Raw genomic sequence first — 20,386 nt, 5'->3', positions numbered from 1 at the left:
GCTTTGTGATGATATGATTGGGAGTCACTGAGTTTTTGGTGTTTCCAGAATTTGATTGCTTATTTCTGTATTTTTATAGTTAGTGGATATTTGCCTAATTCTGCCCTGCATGCATTTTTTGTTGTGTGCTGATGTACTTGTAGGATATTTTTTATCCGAATTCTGTATGCAGGGTTTCAACTGGATGTTTTTTCCATTTGGTGAATTCTTGATTTGTTATTGGACCCACACCTCACTGCCATAGAGGGCAATTGGCTCAATTACTGATTATAATTATTATATTTTAATTATATTTTAATATATTAATTATAATTATATTATAATTATTATATTTCAGCCAAATTCTAACAGTAATCTCTAAAGGATATTGTCTTTTGATGGCATAAAACACCCTGTGGGCTTGATCTCTCAGTTCATTCACTGCAGAGTTGAAGTTGCCTGTGGAAATGATTTTTAGTCCTAGATTTCCTAATTTTATTTCCGAATGTGAATGTGTGTTGTGTTCCCTGGGATCTGGATATTTTCTGAAAGGTCATGATTTAAGTCTTTTTGAGGTTTCCTGCCAGGGCGCATGTCTGGCAGTACTGTTCCAGTGGGTCCAGGTTCTGCTGAAGGCCCTTTTCACCGGGAGAGAGCAGGACCAGGTCATCTGCGTAGAGCAGGTATTTGATTTTTGAGCTGCAGAGTGAGACCAGGGGCAGCTGATCGCTCCAGATTGCTCGGCAGTTCGTTTATGTAAATGTTGAATAATGTTGGGCAGCAGCCCTGTCTCTCTCTGCGCTCCTGAGGAAGATATTTTGTTCACTTGTTGTTAATTTTTATTCTGTATTTACTTTCAGTGTACGCTGACTTAATAAGGTCATAGATTTTTCCCCCTATGTCACATTCAATAAGTTTATAAAATAATCATTGGTGCCAGATAGTGTCAAAGCTTCTCTCTCTCTCTCTCTCTCTCTCTCTCGCTCCACTAATCACAGGGTTGCTGGTTCGATTCCCGGCCCACATGCCGAAGTGTCCTTGGGCAAGACACTGAACCCCAAGTTGCTCCTGATAGCAGGCTAGTAGTGCCTTGCATGGCAGCTCTGTTGGTTGGTGTGTGTGTGTGTGTGTATGAATGAGAAACAGCACATTGTAGAACCTCTAAGGTTAAAAGGCACTATATAAGTGCAGACCATTTACCATTTAGAAACCACAAAGAATTTATAATGGTTATAATGGGAATTGTATTGGTTTTAATGGAAACTGTAATGGTCCCTCTGGATGTCTACTGGTAAACTGTTGCTTCTTACTGTTGGCATGTTATGTCTAGTGGATATCATTAAGGACAGATAATGGTAAAATCCCTTGCACCAGCTGTACAATTTATTCTAGGCTAAGACTCAGTACTTGAAAACTCGTCAAACCGTGTCCCAAAACGGCAGTCTAAGCTCTGTGGGTGTACTGCAAGTACTGCAAAACCCCGGAGTTCTCGAGTATTTTGGTCACAGAATGAATTTCCAGTGAAATATTGACTAAAGATGGCGCTCCCACATCTGGAGTAACGCGATAGCGAAAGTAGGCGGGGAAAGACATGCGTCAGGCGAAGTTGAGCATAGAAGCCACGCCCACTCTATACCACCTGCGTAATTACCCGACAGCGTCGCGCTGGAGTTCAGGTATGCAATTGCGAAGTCGTCGGAAATCATGGGATTGAACTATTAACGTGGTAGGAGACACGCAGGAAACGATGTACACGAGCGAGCGCAGGCGCATGAGCCTGCACGAGGTGAAAAGGAGAAACTCTGTTCAGGTTTCGGCTGGGAGTTTATGGCAGGACGCTCTGGCGCTGGAGCTCAGCGCTAACAAGAGCGTTACGTCACCGCGGAGCCGCAGCCGCGCGCTGTCTGTGGTCTATGTTGTGGTAGAAGACGCTTCAGTGGAGCAAAGCGAGGAAAATCTTTCTCTGCGGTGTGTTCGGGAAGCGTGTGCGGATTCCCATGCCGAGCTCCAAACCGTCCCGTTTGAGTCTATTGCACACGCCACAGCCAACACACTGGATACTTTCTACAACGCAGGCAAGTGCAGACACGCTTCAACAACTAGAAACTTCCAGAAAGCTGTGTGAGAATGAGTGCTCAGTGTAAATGTATAGCACTATCTGTAACACAGACAGCCTTCTGACATTATTCCGCAAGATTGCTAAAATACTAAACTGTTATTTGCTTTCTGCTGTTTTCTTGTTGCTGCAGATGTTGCCATAGTTGAGATGACTGATTCTCTCAGCCAGCCCTCTCTCTTCTATCACCTGGGTGTTCGAGAGAGCTTCAGCATGACCAATAACATCATATTGTACTGCAACAAGCAAGAGACTGACCTGCAGCTTCTCACGGTGGGTGGCTCAGTGAAACTTTTTGGCACTGGGAGAGAAAAATGACATTCAGCTATGTATTAGTGTATATGCAGGAGCCATTATTTTCTGTTCATGTAAGATCCCCCTACCCTGCAGATTCACTTTGTAGGTGTACAGTGACTTATTGTGGCTGCAGTCAACATGTGTCCTTAGCCATTCAGACCCTATTTTCCATCCATCACTGGTAAGGTGGTGCAGGTAGTGCTGCTTTGTCTCACGACAAAACTCGATGCTTTTAATTCTGAGTGTGGAGATTTGTTCGCTCTCCCCGTGTCTGTGTGAGTTTCCTCCTGGTTTTACTCTCCACACTCTCCAAAAAATAACATGCATGTAAGAGAATTAGCTACATTAACGTTGGTGTGAGTGTGTGTGTTGACCTGTGATGGACTGGTGTCCGGGCCGTTATGTATTCCTGCTTTACTCAAGCCAAATGTTTGGGACATGCTTCAGATCCACCACGACTCTAACCCGAAGCTGTTCCTGAAAATGAATGTTTCCGTGCTAAGGACTCGGCATAGGAGTACCAGGCAGTTATTCTCAGCACAGCATTGACATGGTAGTGTGTGCTGCTGGTACAAGCTGTTTTTTCCCCCCCTTTCTTAATTTTGTGCACCTCTTGCCATGTTAGAGTTAGTTTAGCACACAACAGCTCATTGTCTCCATGTACATATCGCTGTTAATCGTCCTTTAGCCCTTCACGTTGTTGACTGGAGATTTTTTTTTGGTTCGAAACTATTTGGTTGGTCACTACTGTTCTGTGAACAGCCCTCAAATAATATCTGGCCATTGATGGTCCTCAGATGGTCTCCTTCCATCGATGGACAACGTATTCAGGAGCAGTATGGGAACAGATGGGCTGCTTTCAGTAATGTTGCCTGTATGGTTGGTTTATCTAATAAAACAGCACCTGAGTGCACCCAGTGAGTGAAAGTGCATATATTAAGTGTTTTGGTATATTCATTGTGATCAGTTGTTTATGAAAATTCCATTCCAAAAGTTTACGAATGAATTAATTCCATTATTGATTGATCAATTGATTGCATATGTCTTACACAGGAGCAGTGTGGGAGCTACACCTTCATTGCTTACATGGTGTCACCTCAAGGAAAGGTGTTCGCCTGTGATGCGACTCTAATGCGGGGAATCACCGAGATCCTGCAGCCTAGCTTTACCATCGAGCCTCTCCTGACCCCTTTAGTGGAGCAGCTGGTGAAGCTGTTTGATAATGTGCACGTCCATGCAAGGTGGGTAGTAGGACTTGACCAGGTGAAAGAATTATGTTGTGATGTGACATTAATTGACCTGGATGTTTTCAAAACTGTGATAATTCCTATGGAATAAGAAGTCACAGAATTAACAGTACCATTTATCTTAATGAATTTTTAGGGTAAGTCTCTGTATGTTGCCTGCTTGTATTATATATTCTAATTAAGCTCATCTGCCGCGATACAGTCTGCTGATGTCGCATTTTCAACAGCGATTGCATTTAATGCCACATAACACTGTTGTAGTGACAATACAACTGTTATAACTCATCTACAGTACTGTGCAGAAGTCTTAACCACTTAACGATGTTAATTTTGTCTTCGACGTTTCTTTGATGACTTCTGTGTTATTAGATCAGTAAAAACCCCATTTTAGATTCAAGCATTACTTTTCCAGCTAAAATGAAACGTTACAGAAAACCTGTTTGTATGTCAGTAAAGAAGGGAACGTATTCTGTAATACACCACTTTTCAGACAAAAAAAAAGAATGCTGATTGTGTGACAGTCAAAGTTTCATGATGAACTGTAGCAAATTTTCCAAAATGCTTACAAAAAGCCAATTTCCTAGCCAATTTCCTTATAAAACTGCACAAAATCTACCCGAGACTACTGATGCTAACAGTTTTCACAACAAATATTGACATAATTTAGTGCTGTTTACTGCTCTTTATAGAAGTTTGAAAGTTAGAAAGCTAGAAAATGTTTAATCTTATTATATTCGAATGCATCTTTGCTTTATGGCATTTTTGTTACGAGACTTTTGCACAGTATTGTAACAAGTTGTGTTTTTTTTTTTTAAATTTAATAGGATTTTAATAATTTTGTTAATAGGATCACTCATAGCCCTCAGCAGTTATTCAAAGCAACGCAAAAAAAAAGAATTTTCTTATTAAACAATGTCATCTTCATCATCATAAATTATATACCTTTTTACCACCGTTTACTTAGCACACCATATGTGCTTCTAATTAGTAGTTCTCTGTGCAGTTGATACTGTGGATCCTGTGGATGAAAGTATGTGGACACCTGACTATCACACCCACATGTTTGTTGAGCTTCCCATTACAAAACCATGGCCCTTAATATGGAGTTGGTTCCCCCTTTGGTGCTATAACAATCTCCAAAGGGCTTTGTACTAGATTTTGGAATGTTGCTCTTGGGATTTGTGCCCATTCAGCTACACTGAGAGTACTGATGTTAGATGAGGAGACATGGGGTGCAGTTGGTGTTCCAGAAGTGTTCAGTGGGGTTGAGGTCAGGGCTGCTCGAGTTCTTCCAGTCCAACCTTTGCAACCCATGTCTTCATGAGCCTCACTTTTTGCACAGATGTATGGTCATGCTGGAACATGTTTGGTCCTCTTAGTTCCAGTGAAGGGAAATTGTAATATTACAGCATACGAAGACATTCTATACAATTGTGTGCTTCCCACTTTGTAGCAACAGTCTGGGAAAGTCCCACATATCAGTGCTATTGTCAGGTGTCCACAAACTGTTGGCCATATAGTGTAGGTCTCTGTTAGTCTACTTGTCATGTTGCTTATTCTTTTCAATCTTTTTATCCTGGAGTGCTGATAAAATTACTCACTTAAACTGTTTTGTAGTGAGTATGTGCACGAATCAATCCGGCGGGAGATCCGAATGGCACGTGAGCGTTTCAGTGGGGAATCGCTGAGCCAGGAGCTGAACCGAATCCAGAAACGCCTGGACACTGTGGAGCTGCTTAGCCCTGATATAGTGATGAATCTACTGCTGTCTTATCGTGATATCCAGGTCAGGCTTTACACTATGGTCAAGCATGAATTCTGTGTGCGTGCGTGCCTGGAAATATAGTGCTAATTTTCTCTGTTACCATATTAAATGGTTTACAGTCTGGTTATGATGTGTTGTGTCCCCTCTCTCTTGCTTACAAATGCTTGGTGAGGACTGGACCATATTAAGATATTTTTTTCCATCACTCCTGGTTTTGTTACTGTATTTTGCATGGACTGGTCCCTCTTTTAGATATTAAAATCAATATCAGAGCTCTGAGTATCAGCCAGTACCCATTAAAAGTTTTTGTTGCCAAGTGTTTCCAATATGTGTGATGGTGGCCTGCTTTAAGATTTTGTGTGTCTTGTTTTTATGTGCCAGATGGGTACTGTGTCAGTAAACAAACCATGCATCCACAACATAAAGTGTCACCACACAGATTAAAATATTTAACGTCTAATCCCATTGTAGCACTCTAAGACAGTATTCTTCCTATTCTGGATTAATGCTATAAAACTGGAAGTCAAGATTCTGAGTAAATGATGCATGAAGTTGTGTCGCAAAATAATGAAATTGTATTATGTCCTGTAATTGGCAAACAAATCAATCACTGTGACAGCCGTTTGTAAAATGAGTGACTGGCAGATTGTAATTTAATATTGGACTCCTTTACAGGATTACGAGTCCATAATCAATCTGGTGGAAACCCTGAATGACTTGCCCATGTGTGCAGTGGCTACACAACCAAATATCAAGTTTCAGTACATATTTGCTCTGAATAGGTAAGCCTTTGTATTTACTCGTGACACTAGGAAGTCATAATCACGACTCATAATCTGGACTATTTTTAAATCAAACATGTACTTTTGACTAATCTGTTCAGGAGGAATCGCCAGGGTGACCGTGAGAAAGCCCTATCAGTCATTCTGCCCGTACTACAGTCAGGAGAGCCAGTGGCCTCAGACGTATACTGTCTCTGTGGACGCATATATAAGGACATGTTCCTGAGTTCCGGCCTCAAGGATGTACACTGCCGTGATCAGGCCTGCTACTGGTGAGAAACTGCACCCAGTCCCTATCCATAATCTGCCTCACATCTGTACTCCCTACATCAGGGGTGTTTAACTCAAATTTGTAAAATTCCTTTTATACAAAAGTCAGATTAAGCAACTAACATGAGTGAATGGTGAAAACCGCTAGCTTTGAATTCATAACCATTAATGAGTGGTTTGTAGCGGTGGCATAATTTACCAGTTTTTACTAGCAACATTCGACACATATATTTAGAATTTGATGTGGGGAGAATAAACACAGGCTTAAATACACAGAATAAACACACTCTGTCCACTCATGTTTAAATATTGTTTTTGTCATGAACCTTTTTAAACAAGCCATGTTGTCAGTTTGCTAATCAGACCAGAGCGCTTAAATGAAATATAATGTAAAATCTAATGAAGTCTATGAAAACTCTCCCCTTTCTGTACTAATGACCTCAGTCCTTTAGCTACTCTCTGGTCCCATGAGCCCTTTCTGGTCCCACCATCAGTTTTTCATATGTTTATCAGCTCTACTACAGTATTGTTTTCCCAAGGATTCAGTTCGGTCCTCTGAAATACTTTGCCAGGTCCACATCTGGATCACCGTCTTCCAGCTGATGACCCCTGCCGATATAAGTTAGACTACAATCTTTAATTTTCTCTCGGCTCAAATGAATGGAAAATGATAGTGTTACTGAGCCTACCAATTAACACAATAATTTGGCTCACCATGTTGTTCATGTGCATGCGTGGTGGTTTTTTTTTTTTTTTTTTTTTTTTTTGGGAGACAGCCATCCTTTGATTAAGATAAGGTGTAGAAGTGTTTGGAGAGAGCCTTATCTCAGAGTATTGGTGACCCTTCTGTTGGTGATGAAAATGATGGTGCACATAATGAGTTAGTAGTCTAATCTTGTGACACTGCTCTGTTCTTCAGAAGGCTGTTATAACTCAGTCTTGTCTGATTCTTTATGTCCACATGTTTATTCCAAGGTATGGTAAGGCGTTTGAAATGGAGCCCTCACTGCACTCGGGCATTAACAACGTGGTGCTTCTCATGGCTGCCGGCCATGAATTTGATTCTTCTGTTGAGCTGAGAAAGATCGGTATGTCTGTAACGTGTGTGTGTGTGTGTATATATATATATATATATATATATATATATATATATATATATATATATATATATATATAGCTTGTATATAACATGTATGTATAACTTGTCCATTTAGAGAAGCCGTAAAGTTTCGGTTGACCTGATGTCGTTTCCCTTGTTTGTGTACTTGTTTAAGATTGTTTTTAGTTCTAAACTTCACTTGGGTTTTTGACACTATAACAGATTTTGTGCATAAAAGGTATCTGATTTCTCTGAAACTGAAGCTGTTGTGTAACGTTGTGCCTACTTCCTTTGTTCCGGGGGAAAGGCGTCACTCTCAGCAGTTTGCTCGGTAGGAAGGGCAGTTTGGAGAAGATGCATGATTACTGGGATGTAGGTTTCTACCTTGGGGCTGGTATTCTGGCCAATGAACACAAGAAAGTAATCGAAGCCTCAGAGAAACTCTACCGTCTCAAAGCACCAATGTGGTGAGTGCCACAACTCCTGTCCAGTTAATACTTTATCACTCATTCATCCAGGGATTAACGTGTGTGTACTCTTTTGCCTTGGTGTGTACTTTCTGGATTTTATTACAGGTATGTTGGATCAGTCATGGAGACATACATTCTATACAAACAGTTTGCCAAACCGCCAGAGGTGAAACACCCAAAACAGGAAATTGTCGACTTCTGGATGGAGCTTCATGTGCAAGCATGCAAACCTACTCTTTCTACAGCACGTTGCCCTGTACGAGTTCAATCTCTTCATTTAAATCGTATTTATTTGTATTGTCCTTTTAACAATATGCATTGTCACAAAGCAGCTTCACAGAAATCCGGATGTAGATTTATATTTAGATCCCCAATGTACAAGCTAGCAGCAAAAACTCTGAGACAACATGAGGAAGAAACCAGAAGAGGAACCAGAACCAAAAGGGAACTCACCCTCTTCTGGGAGACCCCAGATTGTGTTCAAAAGATGTTCAGTCTGAACATATTGTTAATAGGAGTCCTGGGATGAGCAGAGGACAGTCTTTCTAATTACAGCAGCAGGTCCTAGGTACAAGTCTACAGTATATGGAGAGATTATCCATTAAATCAATGGTGAGATTTGGCCATGAAGTTTATTTGGGAAGTTCGCATCTTTAAGGTATCTATGTGGGACCATCACATAAAGCGAATCGTGAGCGTGGAAGCTTGGAGCAGAAGTAATGTATCAGGATGAATCAGGCAAAGTCGTAGGGCGAGAAGTGTTCCAGAAGTTTGTCGAGATCTCTTCTCCACTCAAGCTTGAACAGCAACTTCAGTAAGAAAAAAAAAGACAATGAGTTCTGTAATGGCTGTCATTGCAGGTACTGATCCTAGAGCCCACTAAAATCTTCCAGCCCAGCTTATTGAGCGTGTGTGAGGAGGACAAGAGCCGCACCGTGCAGCTGAGACACGTTACACCACTACAGGTACACACCATGCTGCATGCGCTTGTCTGCTCTGCTAAACTTCCCCTCAGTTCCATCTGAACGGCACTGGCAGTAATACTGAATTATTAAAAGGATGTTTAAATAATTTAAGAAATCGAAGGAGGAGGGTTTTACTTGTCAGTGTGTAAAGTATACCTGATTATCGCAGTTAGCACAGCTGGGGTTTAGTTAGACTGTTTGTAACGTGACACATTAGTGTGAAGTTTACACCCAACAGGCTGGAACAGCACTGTGTATAGGTTGTTGAACATGAATATTGTATGCTATTGGGTGTTACTTAAGCAAGAACAAGACAGCAATCATAAACCGGCTGTATCATCTCAGAAATTGTACACTTTTGTTCATTATGTGACTAGAATATGTTTCACCATGCTGCCATATTATGCCATACATATCAAATGCTTTGTACACTTTGCATTGTCTGTCTCACTAGATACCATGTGTGTAAGCATGCATGCTGGTGTGTGTGTGTTCATTCGCAAGTGCATGTGCGTTCATTCGTTCGTGTTCAATTATTTCTTGCCACATTTAGAAAGGCCTACATGAGTGGACATTCCCTGCATCAGCAATTCGTGGAGTGAGGTATGGACACCTGGGTCTCTCTCTCTCTCCTTTTTGTTTCTGCCTCTTTCTTTCTTTCTCTGTCTGATTCATTTTTTCATGTGCACATTCTCTGACTCTCTCTCTCTCTTTCCTGTTTCTGTCTGTGTGTCTGTCTGTCTCTTTTTTTCTGTCTCTCTTTCTCTGTTTCTTTCCTTTTTCTGTCTCTCTCTCCCTGTTTCTGTCTGTCTGAATCTCTCTCTGTTTTATTCCCCCAGATGGTTACTGTTCATTTCCTGATTTCTTTCCTTCTTTCTTTTCTTTCTTTCTTTTTTTTTTTTTTTTGGCTATTTCTGTAGTTTCCTTTTTGTGACTGGGGCATGACAGTCATGTTGGCTACAGGTCAACATCATTGTGTACATTCCTCTTGGGGTTTTTTTTTTCCAAACAGCATTCAGAGCAGTAGGTGGCTTTCTTTCTAGCTACATGTTTGCAACATATATACAATATATATATATATATGGGTGGCTGTGGCTCAGGTGGTAGAGCGAGTTGTCCATTAATCGTAGGGTTGGCGGTTCAACTCCCGGCCCGCATGACTCCACATGCCGAAGTGTCCTTGGGCAAGACTCTGAACCCCAAGTTGCTCCCAATGGCAAGTTAGCGCCTTGCATGGCAGCTCTACTACCATTGGTGTGTGAGTGTGTGTGTGTGTGTGTGTGTGTGTGTGAATGGGTGAATGAGACAGTGTAAAGCGCTTTGGATAAAAGCGCTATATAAGTGCGCCATTTACCAAAAAAAATGTAAAAAAAAAAATTTTTTTTTTATATATATAATATGTAATATTATATATAATTACATGATCTGTCATGTTTCACTTTTAGTGTCTCTAAATTTGATGAGCGGAGCTGTTTCCTGTATGTGCTTTACAACTCCGATGATTTCCAGCTGTGCTTCCCAAGCGATCTGCACTGCAAAGGGTGAGTGCCAAAGAAAGCTGCAAGTCGAGACTGTAATGTTGTTCTTGTATGTTTAGGCCAAGATCTGTACTGTAAAGTTGAATTTGTTTCTAAGATTGAGCCAAAATATATCAAACAGGAAAATTCCACCCAGCATTGTTCTTTGTAACTTTGGCCATGTCTTGGTGATAAGAGACTTTCTTCTTAGAAAGTGTTCTTTGGCCTGATTTCATTTCAATGACTACGTTTACATGGACAGCAGTAATCTAATTATTGACCTTACTCTGACTAAGATAATAATGTGATTAAAGTGTTTACATGAGTCGCTTTTAGAATACTCATTTCATGTACCCGTGTTACGTGTTATAACACATAATTAGATTAAAGGCACACGTCATTAAAGGCACACGTCACCGCGCCACGCCATCCGACGTCCCTCCAGAATTTCACGTATTAACATACAGTTCGTCTTCGTTATGGTACCGTGTATACAGTTTTGTGTGTTTTTATTTTAAATTTTTACGAACGGTTAATTATTTTTCATGCTGTACGTGCTAATAGACGACTGCTTGAAGCCGTGGGCTGCGTCCCAAACCGTGTGCTTACCTACTATATAGTAGCCGAGATACATGTATTTCGTCTACTACTGGCCTATAGTAGGCAAGTATGTGGTTTGGGATGAAGCCGTGCTCTCTTGTTCGCCGTAAAACGGTTGAGCACTGCCGTGTGTGGTCGTGTCCTGTTGCAAAATGCAGTGAAAACTCTCACACGATGTTAATAGTGTGATTAAGGTGTTTACATGTCTGTAATACACGTCGATAATGTGACTAAAACAGAAGTACTCCACATGACTTAATTCGATTTGTGTTTACTTCGAGCATGACTTTAGTCGGATTAAGGTAATTAAAAATTGCCGTTTACATGATAGTTTCTTAATCAGAGTATTGTCTTAATCGGGTTAATAGTGGATTATTGTTGTCCATGTAAACGCACTGACTGTCTCGTGCAACTCAATGGAAATGTGTTAGCCTTTTTTGGCTTATTTAAACAATAACTAGAAAAGGGTTGTTTCCATGGTAAATCATGTTAATGAGTAATTTCTTTTAAATGCCTCTTTTTGGGTTTCTATTGTGCACATGCGAGTATGACTTTCTTTACTCAGATTCTGTGAACTGGTGAGCTCTCTGATCAGTCACGGAGAAGGTGCAGGGGACGACTCCAGCTTGGAGAGTGAAGGTCTGTTGGAGGTCAGTACTACCTTCATAACATTTCATTATCTCCTTACAGTTGAAGCAGTGAACAATGTAGCTGGTAGAGTTGTCAAAAATATAGATTTTTTTCAGTACACATCAATTCTGAATATTTTCCGCAGTATCGATACACTGATACCAACTGCGCTTTCTCGATCTCTCTTCAACCCAACACCGCAGTGCCCACATAGACCCGCTTCCTATCACTCACTCACAGTGCTGTCTTCTCGTCTCATTCGCTCTGGTTGAATAGCATTTAGTTATGCTATTAGAAAGATGGCACAGCAGTAGTGCTATTTGGAAATATTTCAAGATTTGAGGCAAATGAACACGGAAAGCCGAATGACACAAGCAAGCAAATATACAGGAGTTGCTACAGAGCAGTGCTAACAGAAGGTGTTAACAACGCTAATTTAGCAAAGCACCTGAAGGACATGGTTGGTAACAGCGCCTAAAATACTCTGTGAAAGATATTCATTTTTATTTGAAAATACATAAGATTGCATCGTTTTGTTTTATCCTTGCACTTTATTGGCTTTTAAATGTGACGATCTCAGAGGCTTTTGAACAAGTGCACATCCTCAAGAAGTTTTTATTAATGTAAAAATATACCTTGTTGTCATGTTATTGCCTTGCTATATTTATCTTTTAATAAAAATCAAATGTTTTATGCCCTTAATAGTTCCCCATGGTGTCCAATGGTATCGAGTATCCATATTTTTCAATGTATCGAAGTTAGAAATTCCAGTATTGTGGCAACACTAATATCTGGTTTATAGTAGTAGATATTTTATACATTAAATAGAATGGGTAATGTGTGTATATACAGATTTGTACATATCTGATGTCTGATGATCAGTTCATCCAGATTTTCCATAATTGTGCCACGGCAAGGTTGAATTCTTAAATCAGATTGGTCAGAAGGTGTGGGCTACTTTTATGCAACTGGACGGTTCTGACAGTAGTTCTGACTGTAACATGAACGAAGGTTTATGTTAATGCGCTCTTTCTAATATGTCCTTGTTTCTATAGTAACAGCTCACACACAGGGACTTGTATGCCGGATGCTGTACATAATTTAAGCTTAATAATTAATGGATATTTTTAAAAAAAACTTGGTTTTGTTCAACAAAGAAAATGTGTTTTCCACGAGTAGATGTTTATTTTGCATTTATGGAAGGAGTCTCGTGTGTCCATGCTTTGTAAAAGTCAGTAAGTTTCCTGAAACAGGAAGTCTGCAGGACTGTGGAGTCTGGTCTAGTTTCTCGGTAACACACGAAGCTGCGTTTTTTTTTTATGTCTCCGTCACTAGGTGGTGGAGGCGTTATGTTTTCAGGTTGATCGTCCGTCTGTCCGAGATTATTGTTAGCATGATGTTTCAAGAACAAATGGTTTAATGCTTTATGTGGAATTATCTCTGTAACCAGCAGATGGACTGATTCGATTTTGGAATTGATCCAAACCGGGTCAAGGGCAAATGTCTACAATAGGTTTTCCTCAATAGCTTCTTTTCTGTTTGAATTATATTTTAAAGGTATTCCAGGCATACAAATTGGTAGCGGAGGCAATTGAGTTCTTCTTGTATTGTCTTATTATTTTTTTGAGAGAGAGCGTGAGAATGAGAGAGAGGGGGAAAAAGGGAGGCTCACCAGGGGACGAGTGTTTATAACTGCTGTAGCATATCAATAATAGCAACTAACTTCTAGTGATGTTCCATAAAATTTAAATGTAACTATAAATAATTACAATGCATGATGTGTGTCATTAATACATATTGTAATTGTTGTATAAGTGGAAAAACGTGTAATTATACAAAAATAATCCACTTCACGTAGGGTTGTTTCACACAGCCTTCATGGTCTGTCATGTTATTTCATGCTTAAGTAATTAAAGAAATGACTGTGATGATTAGCTAACATTTATTTATCATGGTACGTTAAATGACAGGTTCCCAATGAACAGGTTTCACTATGTGACCAGTCACAGCATGCATGTCAAAGTTTCCAGTCTCTGCTCAACATCTTGTGACAAAAATATCAGCTTCCATTTTAACCTCCGATGCTGTATTTCTCCCAGTACATGTATGAGAAAGGAGAAAACGGAGAGAAGGTGGTGCTGGGGAGAGGAACGTTTGGAGTGGTGTATGCTGGACGAGACTTGAGTAATCAAGTGCGCATCGCCATCAAGGAGATCCCAGAGAAAGACCGCACGTATGGTCATGCTCAGTTTATCATTTTTGCCATTTTTATCGTGCAGCATGCTTGATTAAACTGACTAGATATAATCTACGGTTTTGTTTTGTTTTTATCCAGCACTTGTGTTTAAATGGAAAAAGATTTGACCTTGTGTTCTCAAGGGCTTGCTCATTTCCTGCATGAGAGTTTGAAGCCTGTTTAAACTTTTTAAAAGTGTTTATCAAGCGTTATTACTTTCAACTAGCAAATACTATTAGAACTACGTTTTTTTCTCTCTCCATGCACTTTTGCATCTATTTGTGTTTGCCAGTTACTCTCAGCCTCTCCACGAAGAGATCGCCTTGCACAAGAGACTGAAGCATCGCAACATTGTGCAGTACCTGGGCTCTCTCAGCGAGGATGGCTTCATCAAGATTTTCATGGAGGAGGTGCCAGGCGGTAAAGCTGCTCCACCCTATTCTCTCTAATAACGTCACTAACATTGTGTGTGGAAATTCAGACATTTATGGTCGGCCGGAAATTCTTGAAGTGTCTGTGTGCGTGTGGGAGGATTTCTGTCTGCCACGAAGTGCCTTTGGCACATTGCTCTTTGCAGTACAGGGAATGTTTGTCTGTAAGAATGCAACATGTGCACACACGAGCAGACAGAGCTGTAACCAAAAAAGAAAAACAAGCCACTTTTCATTGTTTTCACAGGAAGCTTGTCCTCACTCTTAAGGTCAAAGTGGGGTCCTCTTAAAGACAACGAGCCCACCATTGTCTTCTACACCAAGCAGATTCTAGAAGGACTGAAATACCTCCATGATAACCAGATAGTTCACAGAGATATCAAGGTACATTTGGGTTCATGCTAAGAGTGAGAACATCTACGTAATGCATTAAACATATTACGTTTGATTCCTCTTCAATTGCTCTTGCTTTTCTCTTCCCACCAGGGTGATAATGTCCTGATCAACACCTACAGTGGCGTACTCAAGATATCTGATTTTGGAACATCTAAAAGACTAGCAGGAATCAACCCTTGTACAGAAACCTTTACAGGTGACCTTTGTCTTTCAGTGACTGTGCATTAACACACCTTTCACACCTCTATGTTTATTGGTGTTCTAGTGGGTGTGTGTGTGTGTCTGTGCTTGTGTGTGTGTGTCTGTGCTTGTGTGTGTGTGTCTGTGCTTGTGTGTGTGTGTCTGTGCTTGTGTGTGTGTGTCTGTGCTTGTGTGTGTGTGTGTGTGTGTCTGCGTGTGTGTCTCTGCGCTTGTGTCTCTGCGCTTGTGTGTGTATGTTTCTGTGCTTGTGTGTGTGTGTTTCTGTCTCTGTGCTTGTCTGTGCTTGTGTCTGTGTGTGTGTGCTTGTGTCTGTGTGTCTGTGTGTGTGTGTGTGTGTCTCTGCGCTTGTGTCTCTGCGCTTGTGTCTCTGCGCTTGTGTCTCTGTGCTTGTCTCTGTCTCTGTGCTTGTGTGTGTGTTTCTGTCTCTGTGCTTGACTCTGTGCTTGTGTGTGTCTCTGTGCTTGTGTGTGTGTCTCTGTCTCTGTGCGTGTCTGTGTGTGCGTGTCTGTGTGTGCGTGTCTGTGTGTGCGTGTCTGTGTGTGCGTGTCTGTGTGCGCGTGTCTGTGTGCGCGTGTCTGTGTGCGCGTGTCTGTGTGCGCGTGTCTGTGTGCGCGTGTCTGTGTGCGCGTGTCTGTGCGCGCGTGTGTGTCTGTGCGCGTGTGTGTCTCTGTGCGTCTCTGTGCTTGTCTGTGCTTGTGTCTGTGTGTGTGTGTGTGTCTGTGTGTGTCTCTGTGCGTCTCTGTGCTTGTCTGTGTGTGTGTCTGTGTGTGTGTCTCTGCGCTTGTGTCTCTGTGCTTGTCTCTGTCTCTGTGCTTGTGTGTGTGTTTCTGTCTCTGTGCTTGACTCTGTGCTTGTGTGTCTCTGTGCTTGTGTGTGTGTCTCTGTCTCTGTGCTTGTGTCTGTGTGTCTGTGTGTGTGTGTCTGTGTGTGTGTGTCTGTGTGTGTGTCTCTGCGCTTGTGTCTCTGCGCTTGTCTCTGTGCTTGTGTGTGTGTCTCTGTCTCTGTGCGTGCGTGTCTCTGTGCGCATGTGCGTGTGTCTCTGTGCGCGTGTGTCTCTGTGCGCGTGTGTCTCTGTGCGCGTGTGTCTCTGTGCGCGTGTGTGTCTCTGTGCTTGTGTGTGTCTCTGTGCTTGTGTGTGTCTCTGTGCTTGTGTGTGTGTGTGTTTCTGTGCTTGTCTCTGTCTCTGTGCTTGTCTCTGTGCTTGTGTGTGTCTCTGTGCTTGTGTGTGTGTTTCTGTCTCTGTGCTTGTCTCTGTGCTTGTGTGTGTGTCTCTGTGCTTGTGTGTGTCTCTGTGCGTGTCTGTGTGTGCGTGTCTGTGTGTGCGCGTGTGTGTGCGCGCGTGTGTGTGTGCGTCTCTGTGCGCGTGCGTGCTTGTGTGTCTCTGTGCTTGGGTGTGTGTCTCTGTGTGTGTGTCTGTGTGTGTGTCTCTGTCTCTGTGCGTGCGTGTCTCTGTGCGCATGTGCATGTGTCTCTGTGCGCGTGTGTCTCTGTGCGCGTGTGGGTGTGTTTCTGTGTTTGTGTGTGTCTCTGTCTCTGTGCTTGTGTGTCTGTGCTTGTGTGTGTGTCTGTGCTTGTGTGTGTGTCTGTGCTTGTGTGTGTGTCTGTGCTTGTGTGTGTGTGTGCGCGTGTTTCTGTGCTTGTCTCTGTGCTTGTCTCTGTGCTTGTCTCTGTGCTTGTCTCTGTCTCTGTGCTTGTGTGTGTGTTTCTGTGCTTGTGCTTGTCTCTGTGCTTGTCTCTGTCTCTGTGCTTGTCTCTGTCTCTGTGCTTGTGTGTGTGTTTCTGTGCTTGTGTGTCTCTGTCTCTGTGCTTGTGTGTGTGTGTCTCTGTGCTTGTGTGTGTGTATCTCTGTGCTTGTGTGTGTGTCTCTGTCTCTGTGCGTGTCTGTGTGTGCGTGTCTGTGTGTGCGTGTCTGTGTGTGCGTGTCTGTGTGTGCGTGTCTGTGTGTGCGTGTCTGTGCGCGCGTGTCTGTGCGCGCGTGTCTGTGCGCGTGTGTCTGTGCGCGTGTGTCTGTGCGCGTGTGTCTGTGCGCGCGTGTGTGTCTGTGCGCGCGTGTGTGTCTCTGTGCGCGTGTGTGTGTCTCTGTGCGCGTGTGTGTGTCTCTGTGCGCGTGCGTGCTTGTGTGTCTCTGTGCTTGTGTGTCTCTGTGCTTGTGTGTCTCTGTGCTTGTGTGGGTGTGTCTGTGTTTGTGTGTCTCTGTGCTTGTGTGTGTGTGTGTGTGTCTCTGTGCTTGTGTGTGTCTCTGTGCTTGTGTGTGTCTCTGTGCTTGTGTGTGTCTCTGTCTCTGTGCTTGTCTCTGTCTCTGTGCGTGTGTGTGTCTGTGCGTGTGTGTCTGTGCGTGTGTGTGTCTGTGCGTGTGTGTGTCTGTGCGTGTGTGTGTGTCTGTCTCTGTGCTTGTGTGTGAGTCTCTGTGCTTGTGTGTGTGTGTGTCTCTGTGCTTGTGCGTCTCTGTGTTTGTGTGTGTCTCTGTGCTTGTGTGTCTCTGTGTTTGTGTGTGTCTCTGTGCTTGTGTGTGAGTCTCTGTGCTTGTGTGTGTGTGTGTCTCTGTGCTTGTGCGTCTCTGTGTTTGTGTGTGTCTCTGTGCTTGTGTGTCTCTGTGTTTGTGTGTGTCTCTGTGCTTGTGTGTGTGTCTCTGTGCTTGTGTGTGTGTCTCTGTGCTTGTGTGTGTGTCTCTGTGCTTGTGTGTGTGTGTCTCTGTGCTTGTGTGTGTCTCTGTGCTTGTGTGTGTCTCTGTGCTTGTGTGTGCCTCTGTGCTTGTGCGTCTCTGTGTTTGTGTGTGTGTCTCTGTGCTTGTGTGTGTGTCTCTGTGCTTGTGTGTGTGTCTCTGTGCTTGTGTGTGTCTCTGTGCTTGTGTGTGTCTCTGTGCTTGTGTGTGTGTGTGTCTCTGTGCTTGTGTGTGTGTGTCTCTCTCTGTGCTTGTGTCTCTGTGCTTGCGTGTGTCTCTGTGCTTGTCTCTGTCTCTGTGCTTGTGTGTGTGTTTCTGTGCTTGTCTCTGTGCTTGTCTATGTGTGTCTGTCTGTGCTTGTGTGTGTCTCTGTGCTTGTGTGTGTCTCTGTGCTTGTGTGTGTCTCTGTGTATGTCTCTGTGCTTGCGTGTGTGTGTCTCTGTGCGTGTGTGTGTCTTTGTGCGTGCGTGTGTCTCTGTGCGTGCGTGTGTCTCTGTGCGCGTGTGTGTCTGTGCGCGTGCGTGCTTGTGTGTCTCTGTGCTTGTGTGTCTCTGTGCTTGTGTGTGTCTCTGTGCTTGTGTGTGTCTCTGTCTCTGTGCTTGTCTCTGTCTCTGTGCGCGTGTGTGTCTGTGCGCGTGTGTGTGTCTGTGCGCGTGTGTGTGTCTGTGCGCGTGTGTGTCTGTGCGTGTCTGTGTCTGTGCGTGTGTGTGTCTGTCTCTGTGCTTGTGTGTGAGTCTCTGTGCTTGTGTGTGTGTTTGTGTGTGTCTCTGTGCTTGTGTGTCTCTGTGTTTGTGTGTGTCTCTGTGCTTGTGTATGTTTCTGTCTCTGTGCTTGTCTCTGTCTCTGTGCGCGTGTGTGTCTGTGCGTGTGTGTGTCTGTGCGTGTGTGTGTCTGTGCGTGTGTGTGTCTGTGCGTGTGTGTGTCTGTCTCTGTGCTTGTGTGTGAGTCTCTGTGCTTGTGTGTGTGTCTCTGTGCTTGTGCGTCTCTGTGTTTGTGTGTGTCTCTGTGTTTGTGTGTGTCTGTGTTTGTGTGTGTCTCTGTGCTTGTGTGTGTGTCTCTGTGCTTGTGTGTGTGTCTCTGTGCTTGTGTGTGTGTCTCTGTGCTTGTGTGTGTGTCTCTGTGCTTGTGTGTGTGTGTGTCTCTGTGCTTGTGTGTGTGTGTGCCTCTGTGCTTGTGTGTGCCTCTGTGCTTGTGTGTGCCTCTGTGCTTGTGTGTGTCTCTGTGCTTGTGTGTGTTTCTGTCTCTGTGCTTGTGTGTGTTTCTGTGCTTGTGTTTCTGTGCTTATGTGTCTCTGTGTGTCTCTGTGCTTGTGTGTGTGTGTGTCTCTCTGTGCTTGTGTGTGTGTCTCTCTGTGCTTGTGTGTGTGTCTCTGTGTGTGTGTCTCTGTGTCTCTGTGTCTGTGTCTGTGTGTCTGTGTGTTTGTGTGTCTGTGTGTGTCTCTGTGCTTGCGTGTGTGTCTCTGTGCGTGCGTGTGTGTCTCTGTGCGTGCGTGTGTGTCTCTGTGCGTGCGTGTGTGTGTGTCTCTGTCTCTGTGCTTGTGTCTCTGTGCTTGCGTGTGTCTCTGTGCTTGTCTCTGTCTCTGTGCTTGTGTGTGTGTTTCTGTGCTTGTCTCTGTGCTTGTCTATGTGTGTCTCTGTGCTTGTGTGTGTCTCTGTGCTTGTGTGTGTCTCTGTGTATGTCTCTGTGCTTGCGTGTGTGTGTCTCTGTGCGTGCGTGTGTGTGTCTCTGTGTGTGCGTGTGTGTGTCTCTGTGCGTGCTTGTGTCTCTGTGTGTGTGTGTGTCTCTGTGCGTGTGTGTCTCTGTGCGTGTGTGTCTCTGTGCGTGTGTGTCTCTGTGTGTGTGTGTGTGTGTCTCTGTGCGTGTGTGTGTGTGTCTCTGTGCGTGTGTGTCTCTGTGCGTGTGTGTGTCTCTGTGCGTGCGTGTGTGTGTGTCTCTGTCTCTGTGCTTGTGTGCCTGTGCTTGTGTCTGTGCTTGTGTGTGTCTCTGTGTGCGCGTGTGTGTCTCTGTGTGTGCGTGTGTGTCTCTGTGCGTGCGTGTGTGTCTCTGTGCGTGCGTGTGTGTCTCTGTGTGTGTGTCTCTGTGTGTGTGTCTCTGTGTGTGTGTGTCTCTGTGTGTGTGTGTTTCTGTGCGTGTGTGTCTCTGTGTGTGTGTGTCTCTGTGCGTGCGTGTGTCTCTGTGCGTGCGTGTGTGTCTCTGTGCGTGCGTGTGTGTCTCTGTGCGTGTGTGTCTCTGTGCGTGTGTGTGTGTCTCTGTGCGTGTGTGTGTGTCTCTGTGCGTGTGTGCGTGTGTGTGTCTGTGCGTGTGTGTCTCTGTGCGTGTGTGTCTCTGTGCGTGTGTGTCTCTGTGCGTGTGTGTCTCTGTGCTTGTGTGTGTCTCTGTGCTTGTGTGTGTTTCTGTGCTTGTCTGTCTCTGTGCTTGTCTCTGTGCTTGTCTCTGTCTCTGTGCTTGTGTGTGTTTCTGTGCTTGTCTCTGTCTCTGTGCTTGTCTCTGTCTCTGTGCTTGTCTCTGTCTCTGCTTGTGTGTGTTTCTGTGCTTGTGTGTGTCTCTGTCTCTGTGCTTGTGTGTGTGTGTCTCTGTGCTTGTGTGTGTGTATCTCTGTGCTTGTGTGTGTGTCTGTCTCTGTGCGTGTCTGTGTGTGCGTGTCTGTGTGTGCGTGTGTGTCTGTGTCTCTGTGCGCGTGTGTGTGTCTCTGTGCGCGTGTGTGTGTCGCTGTGCGCGTGCGT

At 43.7% G+C, this 20,386-nt stretch overlaps 1 protein-coding gene across 3 annotated transcripts in view; it reads left to right on the top strand.

Annotated features, from left to right (window-relative positions):
• The first annotated feature begins 1,263 nt into the window (after window positions 1-1,263).
• Window positions 1,264-20,386, top strand: part of si:ch211-1i11.3 (mitogen-activated protein kinase kinase kinase 5) — a 32,002-nt gene continuing 12,879 nt past the window's right edge. For 2 of the 3 annotated variants that reach the window (XM_053632258.1, XM_053632252.1), the window contains exons 1-17: window positions 1,264-2,054; window positions 2,229-2,368; window positions 3,446-3,633; window positions 5,257-5,425; window positions 6,080-6,186; window positions 6,288-6,458; window positions 7,432-7,544; window positions 7,863-8,022; window positions 8,131-8,281; window positions 8,886-8,990; window positions 9,544-9,593; window positions 10,436-10,531; window positions 11,673-11,757; window positions 13,837-13,970; window positions 14,266-14,393; window positions 14,652-14,788; window positions 14,891-14,996. In XM_053632258.1, the coding sequence (XP_053488233.1) occupies window positions 1,727-2,054; window positions 2,229-2,368; window positions 3,446-3,633; window positions 5,257-5,425; window positions 6,080-6,186; window positions 6,288-6,458; window positions 7,432-7,544; window positions 7,863-8,022; window positions 8,131-8,281; window positions 8,886-8,990; window positions 9,544-9,593; window positions 10,436-10,531; window positions 11,673-11,757; window positions 13,837-13,970; window positions 14,266-14,393; window positions 14,652-14,788; window positions 14,891-14,996 (2,368 nt within the window). In that variant the 5' untranslated portion in view covers window positions 1,264-1,726. Of the gene's footprint in view, window positions 2,055-2,228; window positions 2,369-3,189; window positions 3,310-3,445; window positions 3,634-5,256; window positions 5,426-6,079; window positions 6,187-6,287; window positions 6,459-7,431; window positions 7,545-7,862; window positions 8,023-8,130; window positions 8,282-8,885; window positions 8,991-9,543; window positions 9,594-10,435; window positions 10,532-11,672; window positions 11,758-13,836; window positions 13,971-14,265; window positions 14,394-14,651; window positions 14,789-14,890; window positions 14,997-20,386 lie in introns of those variants that run through there. The other variant, XM_053632268.1, reaches the window with a different exon arrangement.

Source organism: Ictalurus furcatus, chromosome 1 (genome assembly GCF_023375685.1).
Source record: "Ictalurus furcatus strain D&B chromosome 1, Billie_1.0, whole genome shotgun sequence".
In the NCBI taxonomy this organism is placed as follows: domain Eukaryota; kingdom Metazoa; phylum Chordata; class Actinopteri; order Siluriformes; family Ictaluridae; genus Ictalurus; species Ictalurus furcatus.
Note: the sequence above shows the minus strand (reverse complement) of the source record. Positions and strands in the feature narration are given on the sequence as shown.